This window comes from Balaenoptera musculus, chromosome 1 (assembly GCF_009873245.2).
Source record: "Balaenoptera musculus isolate JJ_BM4_2016_0621 chromosome 1, mBalMus1.pri.v3, whole genome shotgun sequence".
Lineage (NCBI taxonomy): Eukaryota > Metazoa > Chordata > Mammalia > Artiodactyla > Balaenopteridae > Balaenoptera > Balaenoptera musculus.
In genome coordinates, this window is record NC_045785.1 from 141840869 (window position 1) to 141867593 (window position 26725).

Consider the following 26725-nt stretch of genomic DNA (forward strand, 5'->3'; position numbering starts at 1 on the left):
CACTAGACCACCAGGGAAGTCCCAGATCATTTATTCTAACTTTGCAAAAACAAAAAACAAAAAAACCCCTCAAGTTTCTGTTATAATTCATAGTTAATTGCATTATAACATCTCATGGATGATTGATAAAGAATAAAAAGAAAGAAGTCATCTTGTAAAGACACTAATTGATTCTTGCAGAATTTGGATAAATTTAAACAATATACCTTCTTGGTTACAGTGATATCAGGTATTTGAATTTACTTAGCATATTTCTAATTTAACCTGATTTGATTTTTCCCCCTAAATCTCAACATATGTATTACACTCTCTAGTATGCTCTGGGTTATCCATCTTTTCAATTGAGTTCTTACTTGTTTGGAAAAAAAGGAGGAAGCAGTAACTACTTAAGGACAAGAAGTATTTTCAGACACACGCATACATAGACTCCACGTAATTTAGGACTGTTTAACTTACATACTATTTAAGCGTGTTTTCTGACTTCAAACTCCTAGTTCTAATAAGTAAACATGTACATTTAAGATTTCAGCTGCTCTGAGAACAACGCTTTTCCTCCCTTCCTCCTTAATTCCACCTTAACACATCTGCAAAGACGAAAGGAAACCAGCTCACATTTTAGCCCCTCCTACCAAGGATAAGACTTGAACTTCTCTGTGGTCCCGGGCTGAGAAAGGATCCTGACAGAAAGCTAGAGGCGTAAAGGAGCCTGAGGAATCTCATTGTAACTCTGGGAACTGTAAGCAATATATTTACTCTTCCCTCGCTCGCTCCACTTCTCTCTCCCGCCCTCCCTTAGCTTTTAGTTTGTATCTTGCTTGGAAGGAAGAAAGGACGAAGGGAAGCCTAGGATTCACCGCTGTGAAAAGTCTGCATGTCCTCTGAGTTTTGAAATGAGATACAGATCAGGGACCTTAACTTCCTTCTAAGAAATGCCAGTTTGCTTTCCGGGGTCTAAATGCCTGTGGAATCCGACGATAAGGATTTCCTTCATGTACAGCGCCGAAAGAAAGCGAACGTTCAGAAAGGCAGTAAGGGGGCTCTACTTAGCGCTCCACGTGATGCCACCCGGTGGTTGCCTATTCCCATTATTTTGTTTGTTTGTTTGTTTGTTTGTTTGTTTGTTTTTATTTTTTTAAACATCTTTATTGAAGTATAATTGCCTTACAATGGTGTGTTAGCTTCTGCTTTATAACAAAGTTAATCAGTTATACATATGCAATATGTTCCCATATCTCTTCCCTCTTGCATCTCCCTCCCTCCCACCCTCCCCATCCCACCCCTCTAGGTGGTCACAAAGCACCGAGCTGATCTCCCTGTGCTATGCGGCTGCTTCCCACTAGCTATCTATTTTACATTTGGTAGTGTATTCCCATTATTGAACAGCTTGATCTTTGACAGCCCTAAGGATCTTTAGCGAAGAAATTTATCAACTAATTTAAGGTTTAATTAAAAAATAGTCATTTCGGTTACTTATGCAAAGCATTCCTGGGTATTTAATGTGTGGCAGTGTTATGCGAAAAAACAAACAACACTGAAAAATTAATTGTATACTGACTGGTATTCTGATTCGTCCTTCTAAGTTATTTGACATGCCAGGAGAACAGAGCTCGAAACAAGATATTGGAAAAGATTTGCTCAAATAAGAAAGCTAAGTTTTGAGTGTGAATACTGTTTTAGTAATTTTGTATTGGAAGCATTTGTAAAAAAAAAAAAAAAGGCATTTGGATTTGAAATAATAGTGGTTTAACTTAAGTTTCCTATAACTTGTACTCATTTTAATCTTAAAATTAGTCATTTTTACCTCAAAAACTAGGACAAGAAATGCTCTTTATGTTGGTTGATGATGTAAGCACTTATTCATCTAAGGCAGATGGAGAATACTAGAGGCGGACCATTTGGATGGGTGTCATTTATAAGTTATGATATTTACATATATGACCCTTTGGGTTCAAGGAGAATTTCTGTTTTGTTTTGTGTCTGTTTGTTGCATAAATTTGGAATTGTAGCCTAAGAGATGTTTGCAGGGAATAGTAGTGAAAGAAACCTTGTTAAGAGTTTTAAAATTATGTTCTAGAGATCTCTAGACCTTTCCAGTCAAGTTTGATATTGATATTAAACAACAGGTATTTGTTTCTTTCAGTGAGCAGAGGAAGAGTTAAATTTTAAATTAAGCAATAATTGTGAAATGCATAGAGAAGTGTTTAATCTGCATTTGCTCAAAGCAGCTTTACAAACTTCCTGTAGGGGAAGCACATTTTATGGGATAAGAAACTATGAAACCTATTTAGTAATTTTCCTTGTCCCAATTAAACATAAATGAAAAATATCTCAAAATTGACTTGCAATGTTAAAATGCTTTTTTTTTTTTTTTTTTTTTACATTTTACGTTTGTCAGTTTCTTACTAATAGTACCTGATAAAGGTCATCCCACAGAGATACTTTGGCCTGTGTAAATTTTTAACCCATCAGTATCATTCCTAGTGTCTCTGCTTAGAAAGCAAAGTCATAAAATGAAATCATTTGCATTTAAAAAAAATATCTTCCAGGAATAAAAAAGAGGAAGACAGAATTAGCTGTTTCCTTTTCCTCTTTTATGCCTTTTTATTTACCATCAGTTGTTTTCTTCCTCTTGCTTGCAGATTTTATAGCGTTAGTTATTCTCAGCTTCTTCTTTTTTGTTTGTTTATCACAGACCCTTCTACAAATCTTATGAAAGCTGTAGACTCCTTCCTAGAATAATGACACTTTTGCTCCTCAAACATGCACAAATTTTGAAACACCTTTAGGAATTTCACAAATCCCCCAAAACGATTCATGTCGTGTGAAAACATAGTATTTCTTAGAATTTCGGAGCTTTCTGACGATTTCAAATAATTAGCAAATTATTTTACTTATGAGTAAAGAACTGCCTCACAGTGAATATTGCATGTATTCAGTTAGTGTTCTGGAACTCTAAGTAATTGGTGTAATGGAAAAACTGCTGCCTGGAAACCAAATGACCTAGATTTTTAGACTCCACCCGATAGTAATTAGCTGTACAATATTAAGCTTGCCATTTTTCTATAACATCTTATATTTTTATTGCTGAATGCAATAAGTAAAACATAATAGGGAAGTAAGATACAAGTTATTTTTTTATTGGATTGTGGGATGTCTATATTTGCTGCTTTTGTTCCAAAATTCCGAATGATATTTCCCAGCATAATTATGTTTTATAACATTCTTGTTTATTACAAAGATAATTCATGCTTACTGTTTAAATCCTGTTACATATAGAAATTGCAAAGAAGAAAAGGAAAATTGAACATATAGTTCCCAAAAGGGGTAACTACTTTTTTTTTTTAATTTATTTAATTTTAGTTCACTTTAATTTTATTTTTATTTTATTTTTAATTTTATTTATTTATTTATTTATGGCTGTGTTGGGTCTTCGTTTCTGTGCGAGGGCTTTCTCCAGTTGTGGCAAGTGGGGGCCACTCTTCATGGCGGTGTGCGGGCCTCTCACTGTCGCGGCCTCTCTTGTTGCGGAGCACAGGCTCCAGACGCGCAGGCTCAGTCATTGTGGCTCACGGGCCTAGTCGCTCCGCGGCATGTGGGATCCTCCCAGACCAGGGCTTGAACCCGTGTTCCCTGCATCGGCAGGCAGACTCTCAACCACTGCGCCACCAGGGAAGCCCAGTAACTACTTTTTTTTTTTTTTTTTTTTAATTAATTTATTTATTTGGTTGTTCTGGGTCTTCGTTGTGGCAGGTGGGATCCTTAGTTGCAGCTCGTGGGCTCCTTAGTTAGGGGCAGATGACCTCCTTAGTTGTGGCACATGGGCTCCTTAGTCGAGGCAGGCGGGCTCCTTAGTTGTGGCATGCGAACCCTTAGTTGCAAGGGGTAACTACTTTTAAAATGTTATTCATTCAATCGAAATATTTATTGGGTAACTAGCATGCATCAGCACAGAGATAAGGAATTCATGTATATACATCTATTTATGCTTCTAGACATTTTTCTACACATACACCCACATGTAGATTTTACAAAGTTGTGATCACACTTGTTAAAAGATAAACTGAGGCATATTAAAAATTTTGAGTTCATTTGAGCAAAAATTGATTGGCATGGGGCAGTGCCCAACCAGAAGTGGTCAGGAGCACTTCACTGACATGATATGTGGGAGAGAATTTTATAGAGAAAAAGCAGAAGCAAAGTAAGGAATTTATGGATTGGCTACAGAAGCTTAGTTGGCTGTTTGTGAATGACTGTCCTTAGGTTTCAATTTTGTACCGGCATTTACCGGCTTAGAGTTTGGTTTGCTGATGTAGGCTTCAGTGGCATTAGAGTCACCTTAGTCTAATGGCCTCCTTGTTTAATTAATTTAGCACACTGCTGATGCTGTTTCATAACATGCTTCCACTCAATCATGAGATTTTCTCTTAAAACATATTTTTATATTCATGCCTTATTTTATATTCATTCATATCTTAAATATTACTAAGTCCCTACTATGTGTCAGGCACTATGCAAGTGATGGCAATCTAGCCATGAGCAAGAGAGTATGGTTCTAAGATGTAATTTTTAGTCTATGGACATGTTGTATTGGCTGATTATAAATTGCTGGATATTTAGGTGGATTAAAGTTTTCTACTATTATAAATAGTGTTTCATTTAGGACGTCAATATAAATGTTTGTATACATCTTTGTTTATTTCCTTTGGATAGATTCTTAAAATGCATTTTTCAAGTTCTAACAAAAGTTCCACTAATTACAGGTTATGAGATCATAAGCCAAATGCTTTATCAAAATTTTCTTTTCTCAGCTGTAAAAGAATAATAATAATAATAATAATAATAATAATAATAATAATAATTGAGTATTTGGAGGATTTAAAAAGCATTTAGCAAAATATTGTAGAGTACTTGTTATTATTTTTGCCATTTTGCTCTTGAGAAAGATTGGATCCATTTATCAGTAGTATAAGAGAGTAGAATTTCCCTAAGCCAACATTGTGTTATCACTCAAACAGAACAAACAACAACAAATCCAAAAACTGAGACAATTGTTATATGAAAATGGTATCTTGTTTAAATTCGCATTTTTTTTCAGGAATAAGGTTGAACAATTTTCATGGTGGACACTTGTATGCCTATGTTTACGAATTGCATCTTTCAATGTGATTTTTAAATCTTTTTTCAGTTTTAATTGCTAATATGGTAAATATCAATGGATATAACTCACATAATCAAAGGCCCTTTGGGGTCCTCAATAATTCTGAAGAGTGTTAGGGGGTCTTAACATGAAAGGCTAAATTTTGAAATGGACATAGAAATTCTGTAAACATTGCTTTTTTCAAGTTTAGAGGATTGTTCTTATTGTTTCCTGATACCTTTTCTTTAACAATGGGTGAGATGCATAGAAAAATGAAAGCAAGTCATTCTTATTCTCACAGTCTGTCAGCTTCTACAAAATTCAGGGAACTTAAAGAGGTTTCCGAGACGAGGGCCAAAACCCTTGTAGAATCTCCCACAGCTTTAGGAACATCCAGACTTGCTTAATGCAAGAAGATGGAGCTAGAGATAGGTCTAAAGGTTACAGGATGATTCTTTTGAAAGGTTTTGTAAGAAAAATGGTGTCCATGTTTGTCAAGAACCAACTTAGAGAAAATGAATATAAGCTTTAGGCCGTTCATCTTGTACTCCTTGGCAACTAGGGCAGTGACAGTTGGGAGAACCAAAAGGTTGGTTCAGGGGTTCTTTCCAAAGAAGACATTAAATAGAGCAGATATTGTTCCTGCCTTTTGATACCACTACTTGCCTGAGAAAAAGAGATGTGCCCAAATTTTGCTACTCTTGCCACTCCGTGATTCTCAGTTTTTTGGATTCTCTGTGATTCTTAGTCTACCCTCAGAACAGTTCTTTGAAAATACAGTTTATCTCTCTCCTCTATACAAATATAAATAAGCTTAAATATTGATAATTCAGTGCTCCGCCATAAAGCAGATTTATGAAGCTGCACCACCAGTCTGATCACTTATTGAATGATTCAAATAGCTTTAGAGAGAACTCAGCAATTCACCGTAAGTGATCCCGGTCAGAGTTTAGTAACCACTGAGTCAACGAGGAAGGGCTGAGAGACAAGGTGCACTCATTTTCCTTCCATTCCCTTCTTAGGGGGAAGGGAATGCACTTGTAAATCAGCTGCTCCCTTTTCCTTAATCTTCCTCTTCATTTGTTTGACTTCTGGAGTCTATAGGGAAATTTAGGTATTTTAGGTAACAGTGTTTTGAATTAGAAAACAAATATCCATAATATGTGTAATTTCAGTATTCCATTGTACGAAAAACTCAGGTATTTATAACACTCAGGTTAGTTTTTCATTTTATTATTTAATTTACAATCTGTTTTCTGATTACCTAGTTTGAAAAAAAAAAATCAGAGGGACAATAATCCCTTTCGTTTGCATAGCATTTTGTGGTTTATAAAGAGATTGCTCAAGAACTATATTCCCATAATAACCATGTAGGTTAGCAGAGCAGATATTCACATTTTGTAGATGTGAAAAGAGAAGTGTTGGAAAGTTAAATAGCTTATTTAATATCCGAGTCTTATGATTTCCATTTTGATGCATTTTGTATGCTTCAATTAACTAATTGATTGGTTTATATTTCCAGTTTTGTTTTGTTTTTTTAAGTTCAAGGAAGGTTCTTTTTTAAAATTAATTAATTGATTAATTAATTAATTTATTTTATGGCTGTGTTGGGTCTTCGCTTCTGTGCGAGGGCTTTCTCCAGCTGCGACAAGTGGGGGCCACTCCTCATCGCGGTGTGCGGGCCTCTCACTGTCGCGGCCTCTCTTGTTGCGGAGCACAGGCTCCAGACGCGCAGGCTCAGTAATTGTGGCTCACGGGCCCAGTTGCTCCGCGGCATGTGGGATCCTCCCAGGCCAGGGCTCGAACCCGTGTCCCCTGCATTGGCAGGCAGATTCTTAACCACTGCGCCACCAGGGAAGCCCTGTATTTCCAGTTTTGATGCGTGTTATTTAAGACTGTCAACCTCCTCCTATTTGTTAATATCAGAAAAATTATAGGGGAAGAACCAGAAAGTACACATCCTAATGCACGTTTCCATATTAACTCAATTGTTCTGTTCTTATAACTGGATTACTGATTGACATAATAGAGGAAGTTGCACAAATTTAAGAATGATTGAAGAAGTAGCATATGACTTAGAATTTCTTATTTTGTAACTATTTAGAATTTTATAAAGATATATGCCACTTTAAGGCAATAAAGTATACGAACTTTAATCCAAAAATACAAAAGAGACGTATTATGAGTTGTATAAGAAACACTAATTCTACCAACAGTTTTACTTTCATTTGGTAATAGAGCATTTTTTTAGAATATTCTGAGTATAACCTACAGAGCCTATGGTTCTTTTTGGCTCTTATTAATCCTGGTGGTTGGCATAAAGCATTTGTATCAAAATGGTTACTCTGACCTTGGATTTATCATTTGTAGAAAAAAATCATTATTATTTTACCTTTCTGAACAACCCAGTAGCTTATGGTATACCAGATATTCCTTTTCAGGAGTAAAAATCAACTTTAGTTATAACGTTGGCTTATTACACATATGTATAACTTCATAATAAATAATACATAGAAAGTCATGTTTGACTGTGATGCAACTGCACCACTAGAAACGTTAGGTCAGCAAATGGCTTCTGAATTTCAGTCAGTAAATTGACACACTCCCTATTTGCCCCATACTTTTACATCCACAGCTTTAACAAGATAAGCAAGTTGGGCGCAGTACCTCGGCAATAAACTGGGATGTTAGACTCCGTATGTATTCTTGTGGGATTCCTGGATCTGTAATTGTAGAAGAGACAATGTCTGCCTGGGTTAGTCTAGGGGCAGGAAAATGGTGTCTTTAAGTTTTCTTCAGGTTCTCTCTTATTTATTTATTTATTTATTTATTTATTTATTTATTTATTTATTTATTGGCCATGCTGCACGGCATGTGGGATCTTATTTCCCTGACCAGGGATCGAACCAGTGCCCCTGCAGTGGAAGTGCGGAGTCTTAACCACTGGACCTCCAGGGAAGTCCCCAGGCTCTCATTTTTTACTACTTGAAACAAAAGGGTAATCCATTTTGTGGACTGTTTACATGTAGTTGATGCAATATTATGAAAGTAGTAAGAAAAGTAATTTAGAGCAATTAAGTAAGAATTTATAGACAAGTACTCTGGGGAAAAGTATCTAAAGATGCATGTGGTTATGAGGATATGCTGTGTACATTCTGGCATCTATAATTAAGATATCTTAATATCCATCAGTCCGTTGTTATTATCTATCACAAAGCTCAAACAGGTATCCACTTCCTTTCCATTTAACTGTCATGAAGAAGAGGCAGATGAGTTTAAAACTGGTTGAGGTCATGAACTTAGATCTCAAAGAGGTAACATTAGGGCATTTCATGGAATAGTCTTCAAAATCACTACTTTCAGTGTACAATGGGAATTCATGTTCAAATATAACTTCAAAGTATCATTATAACATTGATTAGTAGAAGATGCTATTAACATTTTAGGAAGACTTCTCACAGCAAATTTAAATTCTAATTTAAAGAGATTTCTTAGTTAATTAAAAATTTAGTTGCAAAATATTAAGATGGTTGCTTATAATCTGCTGCTTGGTACTTATTTTTTGAGGTAGTGACAATGAGGGATTTATATTTAAAATATATAGAAGTCCACAATGTTTATATGAGTTTTTTTTTCTTATCCTTATCACTGACGATCCCTCTGTTGTCAATGAAAAGCAATAAAAGAATCAGTTTTGTGAAACTCATTCAGTGTTTGCAGAAAATTTTACTATCTGCTTAAATTATGTGTTAAATTGACAAGTTGGCTTGGTTGATTAATACCTTATGAGCTATTGTCACAATGAAAAGAGCATTCTTGTATAAATTACAATTTTCTGTGAAGAAAAGAATTTCTAGATACTATTTCATGAATATATGTAGCATGCCTAGGAAAAGAGTAGGAAAAATGTACCTTTTTAAATACTTAGAAAAAGAAGAGGTATTAGAAGCAATTTAGATAGTCTGTACTCTCTTTTTCACTTAAGAATTTTACCTGTTGGGTCAAGAAAAGAAAAAGGCAGCTGCTAATATAATCCAGGAATTTTTGATCACTGGGCTATGTGCATTTATTCCTTCACCAGTTCAGTATGTTTTAATTAATACTAACTACATGCTAGGCACTGTCCTACATTTAGGGCACACATGGGTGAATAAAGAGTCAATTCCCTCTTGGAGGAGAGAGATGATAATTAAGCAAATAATAAACAAATAATAAAAGAAGCAAATGGACTTTAATAGTACAGGCTAACCTGGGGAGGTGAAGGATGGAAAGGTTTCCCTGCGAGGTAAAATTTAAGCCGGGATGTGAGGGATGAGAAGCCAGGTGTGGGAGGTGCCTAGAGTGAGGGTAGTGTGGCTCAGATGGGGGTTCCAGGCAGAGAACAGCATTTGTAAATGAGCCTGCAAAGGAACAACCAAGAAATCAGATGGAAAACCAGTAGTTAGGATGATGCCATGGGAACAAAGGAGGGAAAGTGCTTCCAGAGAAACAGAGGATAGGAAAGTGACGACCATATTTGAAAACTTGGAGGTCATTAGCGGTCTTTTTTTTTTTTTTTTTTTTTTAATATTTATTTATTTGGCTGCGCCAGGTCTTAGTTGCGGCATGCGGGATCTAGTTCCCTGACCAGGGATCGAACCTGGGCCCCCTGCGTTGGGAGCACGGAGTCTTAACCACTGGACCACCAAGGAAGTCCCTCGTTAGTGGTCTTGATAAGAGCAGTTCCAGTGGAGAGGTGGGGACTCAGTGAGATGGCAAAAGGGATAGGAGTGGAGGACTCTGGGGACATGGATAGGTACAGTGGGAACAAATGGCCCTTTAGAGAAATCTGTCAGTGAAACCCAGCATAAAAATGGAGACATGGAGGGAAAAGGAATATGGAGTTAAGGGAGACTGTAACAAAGCTAGCCAATCAGATTTTCCAGTAGAAGGTAAAGGTTGATGATTCAGAAAAGAAAAGCATTGGGCTTCCCTGGTGGCGCAGTGGTTTGGAGTCTGCCTGCTAATGCAGGGGACACGGGTTCGAGCCCTGGTCTGGGGGGATCCCACGTGCCGCAAAGCAACTAGGCCCGTGAGCCACAATTACTGAGCCTGCACGTCTGGAGCCTGTGCTCCGCAACAAGAGAGGCCGCGATAGTGAGAGGCCCCGCGCACTGCGATGAAGAGTGGCCCCCGCTTGCCACAACTAGAGAAAGCCCTCGCACAGAAATGAAGACCCAGCGCAGCCAAAAATAAATAAAATAAATTAAAAAAAAAAAAAAAAAAAAGGCATGGCCGTCAGAGGGAAGTATTTGAAGAAGATAGAGGGATTTTGCGTCTAGAGAGCCACGTGTGGGGCTAGGTCCGCAACACAAGGAGGAACTCTGCCTCCTTCGTGCCAGGGAGAAGGAGAACCCAAGTGCCTGGGCAGAGGAGTTTGCAGATTTGCTGGTGGGAAGATGGGAACTTCCCCCTGGTGCCTTCTGTTTTCTCAGTGAAGGGAGATGAGGTCACAGCCAATAGTGAGGGTGGGGTGAGGCGAGAGACTTGAGGGGGAGAGGAAAGTCTTTCTAGCGTGGGACTTCAAGGGCACCAGAAAAACTTAGAAAGGCGTTGTGTAGTGGTGAGAGCCTCTTTGAGTTCTGAGAATGTAAACCTAAGATTAAAAACCAGTCTGCCAGTTTAGGTCGTTTTTCTCCAGCTATGTTTAAATGCTAGGAGCAAACCCAGAGAAGCCAGAATGGCTGAGTTTTGCTAGAGTGGGTTCTTTTTTTTTTTTTTTGAGTGTGAGTTTTTAAAGAAAGAAAATCTGGAAACCCTTAAAATGAACAACCAATACACTAAGCAAACAAAACAAAACACCTAAAACAAAAATGTGTAGAAATTCATGAACTTGTAGAATACAGATCCTTTTATCTAGGATAATTATTAACTAGTAAGGAACAGTCACAAATTGGCTTGATTTCCAGCATTTAGTCAGCAGGGATTCAGTCTTTGTTCCTTTCAAACTCTTGGTTTCCTTGCCTAGCCAACTGCTAGGCCCAGTTCTACACTTCAGCGAATCTCAATGCCTTTACCTGTTCCAGGAGCCATCATGCTAGGTTCCGTTTCCTTCCTAGTTGCTAGAATTGTTTTCAGTTCTGAATGTTTAACCGTGGCCTTGCCTGCCTTTCTTGGATATCTAGCTAAGTTCTTGTATAGAGTTTATATCTTACCCCTCCACTTTGCCTACTTTACTCCTGCACTAAGGCCACCTTAGTGCTGCCTGAAGGACAGTGCTTTGTAGACTTGGAACCATTACAACTCTGCAATGTAAAGAGGGCCGAAACATTCAGTAGTAATAATCAACCATCGAAAAAGAGGGTCTTTCTTTTACAGCTCTGTTAGCAGGATATTCTTTCTTCAACCTGACAAAAATCCTTCATTTTGCAACTAAAAGTCATTTCCTTCTTTTTTTTTCAATCTTTAGAGTTTTAGAGAACAGCTGGTTATCATGATCACCATAATCAAACATATTTTTTTTTAAGAACTAAAACAATTTCATTGAAATACGGACTCTCGTATTTCCTTGAAGTTTAAAAATATCTTGTTTTAATAAATTTTTAATTCATTAGCCATTTCTCATAAATCCTTCTACTGAAGTGCTTTAGTTTTACACTGTGGATGGCCAGGTGCTTCCATGAATGGAAGCAGTGAGTCTGTGTGGCTCAGGCTGGGCAGGGAGGTGGGGAGGGGAAGCTCCTTGTGATCAGATGCACTTGAGTTTGCTTCTGGCTCAGATGTTTCCCAGATGCACTGCCTGGCACTCAGGAGATGCCTCTTTGTCCTCCTTCCCTCCCCACCTCAATAAGACATGTCTATCATGTGTTGGAAAGTCATCCTACACTTTATTCCTGGTTCTGCCCATATTTCCTTAGGCTGTGGTATAGATATAGTTATCGAACTTCTTCCTGTCCAAAATGAAGGGGAGAGTGTAACATTGCTTTTGTTAATTTCCTATTTTTACAAAACCCATTGAGGCCTTATATCTCATCAGCAGAAGCTCAACTGAAACATTCTTACAGATTTTATTAATATACTTGGCACTGTTCTCCATTGTTGATCAAAGGTTGAGGAAATGTATATTTCACAATTTGGAGCAAATGAGTATTTCTAGTTCATTTCAACCTGTGTTTATTATATGTAACACCTAAATATTCAGGTTGGGCTTACATGTTTATTATGGTGCTAGCAGAGGTAGATAGTGCAAAAATAACTTAGTTTTCTATTGCTTTACCCTTTATAGTGCTGAAAGTTCTTCTGTCTTAAAAAAATTTTACATTGAACTTTAGACTTGCATAGATGTACTACTCCACAGAAGTAGAGAGAGAAAACCCTTCAATGCATACATTGAGACCGTTTAAGAGGTCTACTACACTGCATGATTCCATGCATTTCAATATAATTGGTTTCCTTGTAATCCAGAGTTTTTATTTTAAGAACTTTATAGTGTCAGACTATATCATGGGGCGTGTAGGCTTCATCAGACTGCCAAAGGGATCCAAGGCATAAAACATATTAAGAACTCCTGAGAATTTCCCCTCAAATGCATACTTTCTATGTACAGAGTTCTTAATCCTGCAAAAGACTGAATTTCCTGTTTATTTCAAAAGTGAATTGCCATTCACAGTGTCTAGAAGCACATTTCTAAAACTTCTTACAACCTGAAAAAAGAATGATGCACTTGAATTCCTATTGTACATTACACAATCCAGGACTTGTAGAATGCTCCTGTCATGGTTAGTGGTTTAACTTCCCAGTAACCCATGAGATGGGTGGGTGTACAGTGCCTCTGATCTTCCACAGCTCCTGCGATTTTTTTTGTCATTTTTTTCCACTTCAAGATCATAGTCAACATTCATATTTTAATTACAAGATCAACCTCATGGGCTGCTTGAAATAGTTATCATGTTAGTTGAGAAGTAAAACAACTTCAAAATGTTATAACTCACCCAGTAATAAAATGGCTCTCATGAAACACTTAAGCCAGCATGACGGTTTTCCTGGGGGTTTTCCCTGGACTGTTTTCTTTAGAAAAAGATATGGCTTTCCCTGCTGTGGCAATCTTGGGTACGTCATAAAAAGAGGCAGCAATTAAGGAGGGAGTGGAACCCTCAACAAAACACAAATACTCCCTAGGGGAGCATATTTGCAAACCATCTGGTCTGGAGAAAGAAAGTTGCAGAAGTAAATGCACTTTTCAAAGCCCATTCCTTTTCCTGGCATTTTGTGCCACATTGTTAGGTATATTTCAAAAGCCTTAACACTGATACCTCTCCATTATCAGTTTCTTTTAAGTAGAAGGTAAAACATTTTCCACTTTCTGAAAATGAACATAATAAACACTTGTCAGTGTGGTATTATTCCGTAGTGGTCTGTGTGGGAAGAGGAATTTTTAAAAACAATCCATGTTGCATTTGTAAGTCAACATCTTATAACTATGATTCACATCTAGAAAAATCTAAAAGATGCAAATGGCTCTTTTTAAGCTTTATTTGACCAATCACAGAGAGAAATTCAGTTGTTCATTTCCTTCAGATTCATATCTTGAGCCTACTTCACACCACCAGACAATAGCTTGGCCATTTGGTCAAACTAAATTGTATACAAATGCTCTTTTAATTTTGGCTAAATTCCCTTTTTAGCCTAAGTATGCTGGTTGGGGATGGCGGCGGGGAGAGGAGAGGGTGTAAAGAAAGGGCACCTGGTTGAGAGTGGCGAGACGAGTTCAGCTGTTTCCCTAACTGGGTGAACTCTCTAGGTTTGTTTATATCTTTAGACCTCAGCTTACAAATTTGCACAAGGTCTGTCTAGGTGGTGATTATGACTGTTTCTTCCAATTCCAAAATTTTCTGACCTTAAAATACAGCCAGAGTGGCTGCTTGTTTTTGGCCACTGAAGAGGTGAAACGATGGAAAATAACAGCAAACTGGAAGGTCAGAGAAAGAAAACCAGAAAACTGTCTCTGGAGTGAGGAGACATTCTTGCTTTGTCTGTCATGCAACGTATGAAACTGGGCCAGCCAGTTTTCTGGCCCTTAAAATAGGTTTATCTGGATTTGTACTTCCCAATTGTGAAGTGGTAAAATAAATTATATTATGCATTGTGTTTCATTTATGTACGCTGTGTGTGTGTGTGTGTGTGTTTCTGTGCACTTTCAAAATAACCAGATGGGGATGAGGGAGACTGGTCCATCTAAATAATGCTGTGCTCTCTCTTCTTCTTTATCTCCTCACAATCCTAGTTTAGGTGCCTGTTGTATGATATCTGGACTCCCCTGGCTGGTTGCCCGTCCCTCCTCAAATGCCACCTTTCTCCATTAACAACTGTATGCATCTTTGTTTAACTGTTATATTTATATTATTGAACTGTGTTATAGACTGAATTGTGCCCCTCCCCATTCATATATTAAAGTCCTAACCCCCAGTCCCTGAGAATGTGACTGTATTTGGAGATTAGGCCTTTAAAGAGGTGATTGAGTTAAAATGAGACCCTTAGGATGAGCCCTCATCCAGTTGACTGGTGTGATTATAACAAGAGGAAATTTGGGCACCCTAAGAGACACTAGGGGAGCATGGGTACAGAGGAAAGACCATGTGAGGATTCAGGGAGAAGATAGTATCTTCAAACCAAGAAGAAAGGCCTCAGAAGAAACCAAACCTGCTGGACACTTTGATCTTAGCCTTCTGGCCTCTAGAACTGTCAGAAAATGTTTCTGTTGTTTAAGCCATGTAGGTTGTGGTGTTTAATTATAGTAGCCCTGGCAAACTAATACAAAGTGTCACTTCCACCCTGCCCCCTCTCTCTTCCTGTCCTTTAGAGGCTTTTGTAGAATGGCAGAATGATGTAGAAAGAAAACCTGGTATGAGTCAGAGGGTCAGGATTCTAGGGCCAACTCAACGTTTCTCACCCAGATGACCTGGGGAATGTTGCTTAGTCTTTCTGGGAGGCAATATTCTCTTGTAAAGTGTGAGTAAGGGGGACCATCTGCCTCAGTTTGAGTTTTCAGTGATTTTTAGACAAATCACTCACGCTTTGTCTCTAAAATGGCATAATAATCCCTCTCTTATTACGAAGACAAAACAAGATGGCGCATATAAATCACTTAGCACAATAACACTGGCATCTGGGAAATGCATAATGTGAACTTTTGAAATTAAGCGTTCAGATTAGTAATTGCTGAGATATCTTCCAGCTTGTCATTCCAGGTTCTATAAATACGCTGTACTTCCCCTTGATTATTTCTCAACCCAAAACCTCATCTATGGTCTAATCAGTTTTCCCCAGTAATCCATATAAATTCCAAGTTTGTTCATTCATCCTTTGGTAAATAGTAATTGGGTGATCATTCAGGGCCCAACAAGAATACAGGGAGAAGGAGACAAAACTTCCCTCTTGTCGTTCACAGCTAGAGGAGACAGACCCTCTAAATAATGGTAATAGAGTACATAACACTGCGGTAGGAGATATCAAGGAGAAATACAAGGGTCCTAACCATGTAGATAAAGAGATGGTTTACTTCAGAGAGTGAGTTTATACAGAATCCTCAAGGACAGGAAGAGACTATCCTGCACAGAAGGTGTGTGGGGGAGAGAGTTCCCTGGTGGTCCAGTGGTTCGCCTTTCACTGCCAAGACCTGGGTTCGATTCCTGGTCCAGGAACTAAAATCCCACAGGTCACATGCAGCGTGGCCAAAAAAGAAAAGGTATGTGGGAGAGAGGTAAGGAGGGTTTTGGGTGGCTGGGTGGCACCGGTGAGAGCCTGAGATGGGATGGGGCATCTCCACTGTGGCTGCAGCTTGCTGCTCATGGCCTTTTCCTAGAGCACGTGTTTCTACCCCCTTTTCTAGACATCTAGGCCCTTTTGTGGTTTCAAATATCAGCTCAGGTATTTGCCTTTTCTAGCAAGCCTTGTTTATTTTAAACCAGTTGAATCTTTCTCTGCTCTGAAACTCCAATAGGTATTCCATATATATTTGTCAAGTTAAATAATGAACTTTCAATAATACAAATTTGAGAGATGAAGAAGCAGTGTCAGTGGCCTAGGAATAAAAACAGAGTGGAAAAATTCAATTCAAAAGGAATAGTGTGGATGGACATTAGTGAGGGACCACACATCTCACTGTGGGACCTGAGAGGCATGTACCATACTCTTGGGTTCCTGGCTTGAGAAATAGACCCAGTTCATTAATCTGTGCCTATGTATCTGATGGCATGCTTGTCTATTTCCTTGGGAACAGGGCAGTTCTCTTAATAGGTTTTCTGTATTAAACTTAGGGTACAGCCTGAGAGACAGTTCTAATATAAAGCAGCTCATGTACTTAATTCTTATTGTTTCTTCATTCCTCTGTGCCTGTGGATGATATCAAACTCTTTGCTTAGCCTAGGTTTTAAAAAAGCAACAGCAAAATAATTTAAGAATTTAAAACTTTATTAATGCCCTAGTAACTTTAGTAATGCCTTGGTATATATGAATGATGATGAAGGAAACAATAATGCACTTCATGCCTTCATGCTTTTAGAACATCTTTCTATATCCAAAATAATGGAGAAAGCTTTGAATTTTGAAGCAGATAAATCAGAGCCATATATATATATATACACACACACATATGTTTGTATATACATATATATATATATATATATATATAATGTAATGATCAGGAACAGCAGGATCTTTAATCTCTATTAAAACTCATTGTTGAGTGTGATAAAGTACACAGTCTTTATAAAATGTGCTCAACAAATTTGCCTACTTGAATTTCTTAGAAATCTCCATAGAACCAAATAAGTCTCAGGAACTTGGGGGAAAGCATCAGTTTCCTAAAAAACAATAACTAATGATAATTTTGTATATTTATGACCCACTAGGTACGATGCTTAATGATTGACATACTTTTTCTCATTTCATCCCCCCACTGCCTCTGTGAGGTGCGGGGACCATTTCCCCTATTTTATAGAGAAAGAAACAATCATAATTGTTTTGGGGCTCCATGAACTGCACCCATATAAGACAGCAAACTTAACTGATCAATGTTGTGTGTGTTCTGATGCTCCATCCATTATCTGTTCCCCATCTCTCTCCCTCTCTTCAGGCCTTCCTATTCCCTAAGACACAACAATATTGAAATTAGGCCAATTAATAACCCTACAATGGTCTTTAAGTGTTCAGGTGAAAGGAAAATCATGTGTCTCTCATTTTAAATAAAAAACTAGAAATAAGTTTAAACTTAGTGAGGAAGGCATGTTGAAAGTTGAGATCAGTCAAAAGCTAGGCCTCTTGTACCAAACAGTTAGCTAAGTTGTAAATGCAAAGGAAAAGTTCTTGAGGAAATAAAAATGCTACGCTAGTGAACACGTGAATGATAAGAAAGTGAAACAGCCTTATTGCTGATATGGAGAAAGTTTTAGTGGAATGGATAGAAGATCCAACTAGCCACATTTCCTTCAGCCAGAGCCTAATACTGAGCAAGGCTCTAACTCTCTTCAATTCTATGAAGACTGAGAGAAGTGAGGAAGCTGCAGAAGAAAAGTTTGAATCTAGCAGAGGTTGTTTCATGAGGTTTCAGGAAAGAAGCCATCTCTAAAACGTCAAAGTGCAAGATGAAGGAGCAAATGCTGATGTAGAAGCTGCAGCAAGTTATCCAGAGGATCTAGCTGAGATCATTAATGAAGGTGGTTACACCAAACAACTGATTTTCAATGGAGATGAAACAACATTCTAATGGAGGAAGATGCCATCTAGGATTTTCATAGCTAGAGAGGAGAAGTCAATGCCTGGCTTCAAAGTTTCAAAGGAAAGGCTGATTTTATTGTTAGGGGCTAATGCATCTGGTGACTTTAAGTTGAAGCCAGTGCTCATTTACCATTCTGAAAATCCCAGGGCCCTTAAGAATTATGCTGAATCTACTCTGCCTGTACTCTATAAATGGAAACACAAAGCCTGGGTGATAGCATATCTGTTTAGAACATGATTTACTGAATATTTTAAGCCTATTGTTGAGACCTACGTCTCAAAAAAAAGGATGCCTTTCAAAATATTACTACTGCTCGCTGACAATGCACCTGGTCACCCAAGAGCTCTGACAGAGATGTACAATGAAATTAACGTTTTTATGCCTGATGACACAACATCAATTCATTTGACTTTCAAGTCTTATTCTTTAAGAGGTATACATTTTTGTAAGGCTATAGCTGCCATAGATAGTGATTCCTCTGATGGATCTGGGCAAAGGCAATGGAAAACTTTCTGGAAGGGATTCACCATTCTAGATTCCATGAAGAACATTTGTGATTCATGGGAAGAGGTCACAATATCAACATTAAAGGAAGTTTATAAGAAGTTGATTCTAACCTTCATGGATGACTTTGAGGAGTTCAAGATTTCAGTGGAGGAAGTAACTGCAGATGTGGTGGAAATAACAAGAGAACTAGAATTAGAAGTGGAGCCTGAAGATGTGACTGGATTTTGGCAATCCCATGATAAAACTTGAAAGGATGAGGAGTTGCTTCTTATGGATGAGCAAAGAAAGTGGTTTCTTGAGGTCGAATCTACTCCTGGTGAAGATGCTGTGAAGATTGTTGAAATGACAGTAAAAAGTTTAAAACATTACATAAACTTAGTTGATAAAGCAGTAGCAGGGTTTGAGAGGATTGACTCCAATTTTGTTTTGTTTTAATATTTATTTATTTAATTTTTTGGAGGGGGCTATGTCGGGTCTTAGTTGTGGCACACAGGCTCAGTAGTTGCAGCATGCAGGCTCTGTAGTTGTGGCACATGGGCTTTCTAGTTGTGGCCTGCGTGCTTAGTAGTTGCAGTGCGTGGGCTTGGTGGCCCCGCAGCATGTGGGATCTTAGTTCCCCAACCAGGGATCGAACCAATGTCCCCTGCACTGGAAGGCTGATTCTCAACCACTGGACCACCAGGGAAGTCCCTTGACTCCAAATTTGAAAGAAGTTCTACTGTGGGTAAAATGTTCTCAAACAGCATTGCATGCTACAGAGAAATTATTCTTGTAAGGAAGAGTCAATTGATGCAGTAAACTTCATCGTTGTCTCATTTTAAGAAATTACTACACACACAAAAAAGAAATTGCCATAGTCACCCCAACCTTCAGAAACCACCATCCTGATCAGTCAGCAGCCATCAACATCGAGGCCAGACCCTCCACCAGCAAAAGATTATGATTTGCTAAAGGCTGAGATGATGGTTAGCCATAAAGTATTTTGAATTAAGGTTTGTACATTGTTCTTTTGGATACAATGCTACTGCACACTTAATAGACTACATTACAATGTAAACATAACTTTTATATGCACTGGAAAACCAAAAAAATTTTGTGACTCTGTTTATTGAGATATTTGCTTTGTTGTGGTGGTCTGGAACCAAACCTGCAATATCTCTGTGGTATACTTGTGATAACCTCTTATTTTCCTATTGTCCTGTAACTCTAGGCAGGGAAAGAGAATGACAAAACACTCTAGTCTGTGTTTTTGTTTGTTTGTTTGTTTGTTTTTCACCTTTCCCAGAGAAGTCCATCTTGCCCTGACAATGTGACTAACAGGGTTTTGGACAGACCACACAATATGAAGCATTCACTGAAAGTCAACAGTTGCATTGCACAGGCCAGTGTGTGTTGGAAAGTGTATCTGCATTTCCCTTTCATTAGTGTTCAGGAAGTTTCAAATTACAGGGCAGCCAAGGAAAAAAAAAAGAAAGAAAGAAAAAAAAAGAAACTATGAGCTTCATATCTCTTGCTTCAGACTTAAAAGACTGTAAACTCACCAAGACTGGTTATTCAGCTTAGTTATAAAAACAAAAAACCCCAAAACTGCTGTTCTATGAGTATTCATTCATGATATCATTCATGATACATCATTCATGATAGTGGTTATGCAAATTAGTTGCAATAATGTCTCCAGGCTAAGCTAGTTGTTTGGGGGAAGATATTTTCCCAGTATTTAATGTGGCTAGGTGGACAGAGATGCCTTAATTTCACAGAAACCTAAAATATCTACTGTTACTATTAACAGTTTAGGGGGAAAAAGGATGAATGGGTGCCCATTTGTAACTGGAACTGAAAATGTCATCACTGTCTGGCAATAATGACCAATGATTTTATTCTGAAGAAAGTGGACCTTACCCAATAATTTTCCCATATGACTCCTTTGTTACTTCTTTTGAACATAACTTTGGAATGAAAATTGTACATATAAATTACATCTATCCTCGTGTATTGGACTTTTAAACTAATTTTTTATTTTGAAATAATTTAAGGTAAGAAATTGCAAAAATATGGGACTTCCCTGGTGGTCCAGTGGTTAAGACTTTGCCTTCCAATGTGGAGGGTGTGGGTTTGACCTCTGGTCAGTGAGCTGAGATCCCACATGCCTCACAGCGGAAAAACCAAAACACAAAACAGAAGCAATATTGTAACAAGTTTAATAAAGACTTTTTAAAAATGGTCCACATCAAAAAAAATTGCAAAAAAAAACTTCCATATATTCTTTACCCAGATTTCCCCAATATAATATCTTAAATAGCCATAGTACATTATCAAAACCAGGAAACTGACATTGGTAGAATGATATTAACTAAACTACAAACCTTATTTGGATTTTATTAGTCTTTTGTATGTATTAGATTTTATCCAGCCTGACAACCTCTGCCTTTTGATTGGAGGGTAAAATTCATTCACATTTAATATTATAGTTATCCCCCCTTATCTGCAGTGGTTATGTTCCAAGACTCCTGGTGGATGCCTGAAATCTCAGGTATGCTGCATCCTATGTATATTATGTTTTTTCTTATACATACCTATGATAAAGTTTAATTTATAAATTAGGCACAGTAAGAGTTTACCAACAATAACTAATAATAAAATAGAACAATTATAGCAATATATGTAATGAAAGTTATATGAATTTGGTCTCTCTCAAAGTATTTTATGGTACAAATTTAATACCTTTTCCATCTTAGCTAAGCACCTATCTGCACTGTGGCAGTAACTTTTGCAGTTTGAGGTATGACAGCAAAACTAGCATGGATTTCTTTTTTCTTCTTCACAGTTTCACAGATAAAAGATTCCTTCTTACTGTAGGTCTTAGCACCCTCAGCATACAATTTTTTTTTCTTTCCTTAAGTTGAGAACATTCACCTTTTAATTTATAGGAAGCACTTTACAGTTTCTCTTTGGCATATCCGAATTGCCAGCATCACTACTCTTGTGCTTTGGGACCATTATTAAGTGAAATAAGGGTTACTTGAATTCAAACACTGAGATACTGCAACAGTCAATTTTATAACCAGGATGGCTACTAAGTGGCTAATGGGTAGAATACTTTGGACAAAGGGATGATTCATATTACGGGTGGGATTGAGCAGGATATTATGAGATTTCATCATGTTGCTCAGAACAGTGCAAAATTTTAAACTTATGAATTGTTTATTTCTGGAATTTTCCACTTAATATTTTTGGACTTCAGTTGACCACAGGTAACTGAAACTTTGGAAAGGGAAACAGCAGATAAGAAGGGACTACTATATTATAGTTATGGTTGGATTTCCATCTGCCATTTTGCTTTCTGTTTTCTATATGTCTCATTTCTTTTTTTGTTCCTCTGTTCCTTGTGTTAAGTTGGTATATTCTAGCAGACCATTTTAGTTCCTTTGTTGATGTTTTAACTATATTTTTGAGTGATTTTCCTAGTGGTTACTCTAGGAATTATTTCTAGGTGCACCTTAATTTATTACAATCTACTTTATGCAAATAATAACTTAATTCCAGTAAAATATAGAAACTTTGCTCTAATATAGTTCCAATCCCTCCCCACTCCTTTGTGCTATTATTATCATATATATTAATTCTATATATGTTGTAAACCCAACAATACAGTATTGTAATTTATTGCTTTACATATTCCATTTCTTTTAAAGAAGATTAAGAAGAAAAGAGAAAAATTGTATTTATAAAATGTTTTATATTGATGTATTTATTTACAATTTCTTTCTTCCTATGGATTCAATTACCATCTTGTGTTCTTTCCTTATTCCATTATAGCCCCAATTTCTTCCCCTCTTTTGTACTATCATTTTCATATATATTACATCTTTAAGTCCAACAACACAATTTTATTATTATTATTTTATGTAATTGACTTCTAAATCAGTTAAGAGAAGAGAAAAAAAAATGTATTTATACAATCATTTAAAATTTTCTATATACTTACCTTTATCAGTGCTCTCTATTTCTTTGTGTGGATTTGAGTTACTATCTGGTGTCACTCCCTTTCAACCTGAACTTTTTCCACTATTTCTTGTAATGCATATCTCCTAGCAAAAATATTCTCAGTCTGTATTGATGTGGGAATGTCTTTTTTTTTTTCTTCTTTTCTTGAAGGATAATTTTATTGGATATAGTATCCTTGGTTGACAGTTTTATTCTTTCAGCACTTTGAATATGTCATCCAATTGCCTTCAAGCTCCATTGATGAGAAGTCATCTATTAATCTTATTTTGGTTACTTTGTACGTGATGAACCTTTTTTCTTCTGTAACTTCCAAGATTTTATTTTATTTTTGTCTTGGATACTCAACAGATAGAATATGTCTAGGTTTGGATCTCTTTGTATTTTTCCCACTTGGAATTGGTTGAGCTTTTCAACATGTTTTTAATCAAACTTGGGAAATTTTCAGCCACTATTTCTTCAAATATTTTTTCTTTCCTTTTTTTCTCTCCCCTCTGAGATTCCACTTGCATATACATTAGTGTAGTTGATGTTGTCCCCAGTCTTTGAGGCTTTTTCTTCATTATTTTAATTTTATTTTTCTGTTCTTCAGATTGAATAATCTATATTGAGGCATCTTTCAATTCACTGATTCTTCTACAAGCTCACATCTGTTTATCCTCTCTAGTAAAATTTTCAGTTATTTTTAAAATTAATTAATTATTATTATTTTTTTTGGCTGTGTTGGGTCTTCGTTGCTGCGTGCGAGCTTTCTCTAGTTGCGGCAAGCAGGGGCTACTCTTCATTGTGGTGCACAGGCTTCTCTTGTTGTGGAGCACGGGCTTAGGCACATGGACTTCGGTAGTTGTAGTACACGGGCTCAGTAGTTGTGGCTCACGGGCTGTAGAGCGCAGGCTCAGTAGTTGTGGTGCACGGGCTTAGCTGCTCCGCGGCATGTGGGATCTTCCCCAACCAGGGCTCGAACCTGTGTCTGCTGCATTGGCAGGTGGATTCTTAACCACTGTGCAACCAGGGAAGTCCTCAGTTATGTTTTAACTCCAGATTTTCCATTTGGTTATTTTTTCTAATGTCTATATTTCTTTATTGCTATTTTCTATTTGATATGTTATTGCATCATACTTTCCTTTAATTCATGCTTTCCTTTTGTTCTGTGAACGTATAACAGATGCTGTGAAATATTTCTGATGTTCATAATCTGGGGTCCTTCAGAGATAGTTACTTTGACTGCTTTTTTTCCTGTGTGTGGCTCAAGAGGTCACAATTTCCTGTTTTTCTTTTTTGTTTTTAGTGGTGTTGTTGCTGAAAACTAGGTATTTTAGATTATATATTATAGCAACTCATGGATTCTGATCCTTTCTCTGGGAAGGTTACTGTTGCTGTTTATTTGTTTGTTTTAGTGACTTTCCTCAGCTTGTTCTATGGAGTCTTCCCCTACAACGTTCAGACTCTGTGTCAGCTTAGTTATTTTCCATTCTTGTTTTTATTTTTAAGCTTAGTAAGGTAGGAAAAGAGATACCCCTGAATGGATTTAAAGAACAAAAGGATGTTGCTCTAGGATTAAGTGCCATGAGTGATGTTTTTAAATATCTATTTGCCTTGTAGTTTCTAACCTAATAGACCTGGGCAGTTAGCTGTTGTACACATGCTTCCTACTTTTGGCTTTAATATATAGAGAGCCTCTGTCCAGGTCTTGATGTAGGATATGGTAGTGACAGTAGTAGTGGTGAATAGCTGGGTGGTAAACACAGGGGTTATGAATGGAGTTGCTAGAAATGAGAAGAGGAAATAAAGTTGCTGACACCAAACTTTGGGCGCCAGTAACAAATTTCCTCTAAACACTTTGAGTACTAGTCTTACACCTTCTGGAATTTCACTTATTCTGCTTTTTTTTTAATTAGAGAGTGATATTTAACATCCTTTGACATTAAGGATAGTTAGGAATGAAAAAGAGAGACATCAAAAGAGAGTGTCAGTGCTAGTCTGTGAATTTCCTTCATATATAAACCTGACATAATGTAATATCCATCCATCCATCCACCCATCTATCCAACAAATATTTATCCTGAACCTACTATATTTTTAGGCATAGTGCTAGGCAGTAGGCATGGATAACTCTATGAACAAGATAAATGTGGCCACCGACTTTATGCATCTTTAATTCTCTCAGGAAAGGCAGACATTGTATAAGTGGAATGAAAGGCTTGAAAGAGAAGTACAAGGTATAAATGGAACCAGTAACAGGCAGACCAAGCATACTCTGAAGGTCATGGAAGGCTTCTCTGTCGAGGTGACATTTAAGCTGTGTCCTGGAGAGTGGGTGAGCTATATCTAGATGAACAGTTGCCTACAAGGCTGTACATGATCTGTCCATGACTATTATTTCCAAACTCATCATAAGCCATTTTCACTCTTGCTCACCATTCACTAGCCACTTGTCTTCTCTCAGTTCCTCAAATTGCCCGCCTGGAACACTATATTCTAAATTCACTCCGCCTCACTGTCTATAGTTAGCTCCTTTCCAGAGATCAGTTCTCAGGTTATTCTCTAGTTCCACTTTTTTGCTTGTTTCCATCATTTTGTACAGCACTGTTTCTAATTGTTTAATATTTCATTTAGCTTCTTTCAAGTTAAACTGGTACTTCAGAATGAACAAACATTTCTTTTAAAACATCAGCATTAAAATTAAAATTTAACATGAATATGTTTTTAAAATTCTTAACAAATAGCTAAAGCGAAAAATGTTCCTTTTTTATTGTGAATTTGTGTAATACTGATCCAGTTAAGAAAAGAAACAGTGGCATGTGGTTTTTAAATTATAAATAGTACAAAAACAATTTTAATTTTCTGTAATTTCAATATATTTCTCATGAAATACTTGGCAAATGCAAAAAAAAAAAAACCCTGGAGTTTCCCAATAATTACTCACAGAATAAATTTGAACAAAGAAATATGGAAATTAAGAAGTACTATCAGAATATGTTTATCCTTTCTTAAATTATGTGAGTATACCCATGCATATAAACAATTAGGGAGCTCAATCTAACTGGTCCCCTTGGGTAGAGTTTTACTTCCTAAGGTTCACACCCATTATCATCTAAATCTTGGGAATACATCCAAGAGAAGGCTTAACAATAAGGATTGTTTATTTTGTAGGTTTTAAAGAAGCTAGAGTGCCAGAGAAGACTTTTGAAGTGTGAAGAGATTTCCTGTAATTGAAACCAACATGTCATTTATAGATCCTTATCAGCACATTATAGTAAGTCATTTACTGTTTATATATTCTTCTGGGAGGGGGCAGACATACTTTTGTGCCTGAGTATTGGTGCTGTTGCTAGTAAAGTATAAAACTCTATGAAAAGCCTTGCATTTTTTATGAAAATCATATGAACTTAGTGTGGTTCAAATAAGGTAGAATCTGTAATAAAAGTAACTCATCTCCTCTTTTTATCACTGTAAGTTTACAGAAAAGAGGGACTTGGAGGGAAATAATACCAAAACATATGTAACAGTATTGAACATTCATGGAACAGTAAAAAGTGTAGTTATCACTCAGCAATTATCAGCCTGCACACGTCACATGAATTGAAAGAGAGAAGATAAAATAATTATTGAGTTAAGGGCTATATTTTGGTATGCATTTTCAGAGTAATTAATTTTGTAAACTCTCCCTTAGTTAGATGTATTTAAGGAAACTCTTTTATAGGTGGGCAATTTTTAATAAAAAGTTGAATAATTCAAATTTTGGTATGTAATTTTCCAAACTCCGTTGGAAGTGTACACTCTCTCTTCTGATCAAAAAAGCAGAGGAGAAAAACTTCTTTGCTGAATTTAACACTTGAGATCCAGTTAGATTTATATGGACTAGAAATAGTTTTTATGGATATTAAGGAATAATACAAAGCCTCATTTTTATTGAGAATGAAACACTCTTCTCTTACCCTACAGCCCTTTCGAGCTGCCATCCTCTTTCTTTCCCTGCTTGGATAGCAAGGATTAATGTACTATAATTTTTTGTAGTTCTTTCTTCCTTTCACAACTTGAATCATTGAAAACTGGACTCAGGTTTTCTACTTTATGAAAAGGTCTCATCAAGGGCCTCTTTGGTGCTGAATCAAATAGATTCTTCAGGTCCCCTCCCCCACCCCCATCTCTGCTGGTCAGTCTGCTCTTCTTAAAACTCCTTAAAAGTTTTTTTTTTTTTTTTTTTTGCAAGCTTCTCTTAACGTTTGACTCCTTTTTTAAACCGAGGCATAGCATATATAAAGTGCATAAATTTTAATTGTTCAGCTTGATGGATTTTCACATATGTATTCCACCCATGAAAC

General features: G+C 37.0%; 1 protein-coding gene across 2 annotated transcripts in view; it reads left to right on the plus strand.

Annotated features, from left to right (window-relative positions):
* Positions 1-629: 629 nt before the first annotated feature.
* Positions 630-26725, plus strand: part of PLA2G4A (phospholipase A2 group IVA) — a 157064-nt gene continuing 130968 nt past the window's right edge. For both annotated transcript variants that reach the window (XM_036834124.1, XM_036834131.1), the window contains exons 1-2: positions 630-736; positions 25554-25656. In XM_036834124.1, the coding sequence (XP_036690019.1) occupies positions 25624-25656 (33 nt within the window). In that variant the 5' untranslated portion in view covers positions 630-736; positions 25554-25623. The remainder of the gene's footprint in view (positions 737-25553; positions 25657-26725) is intronic.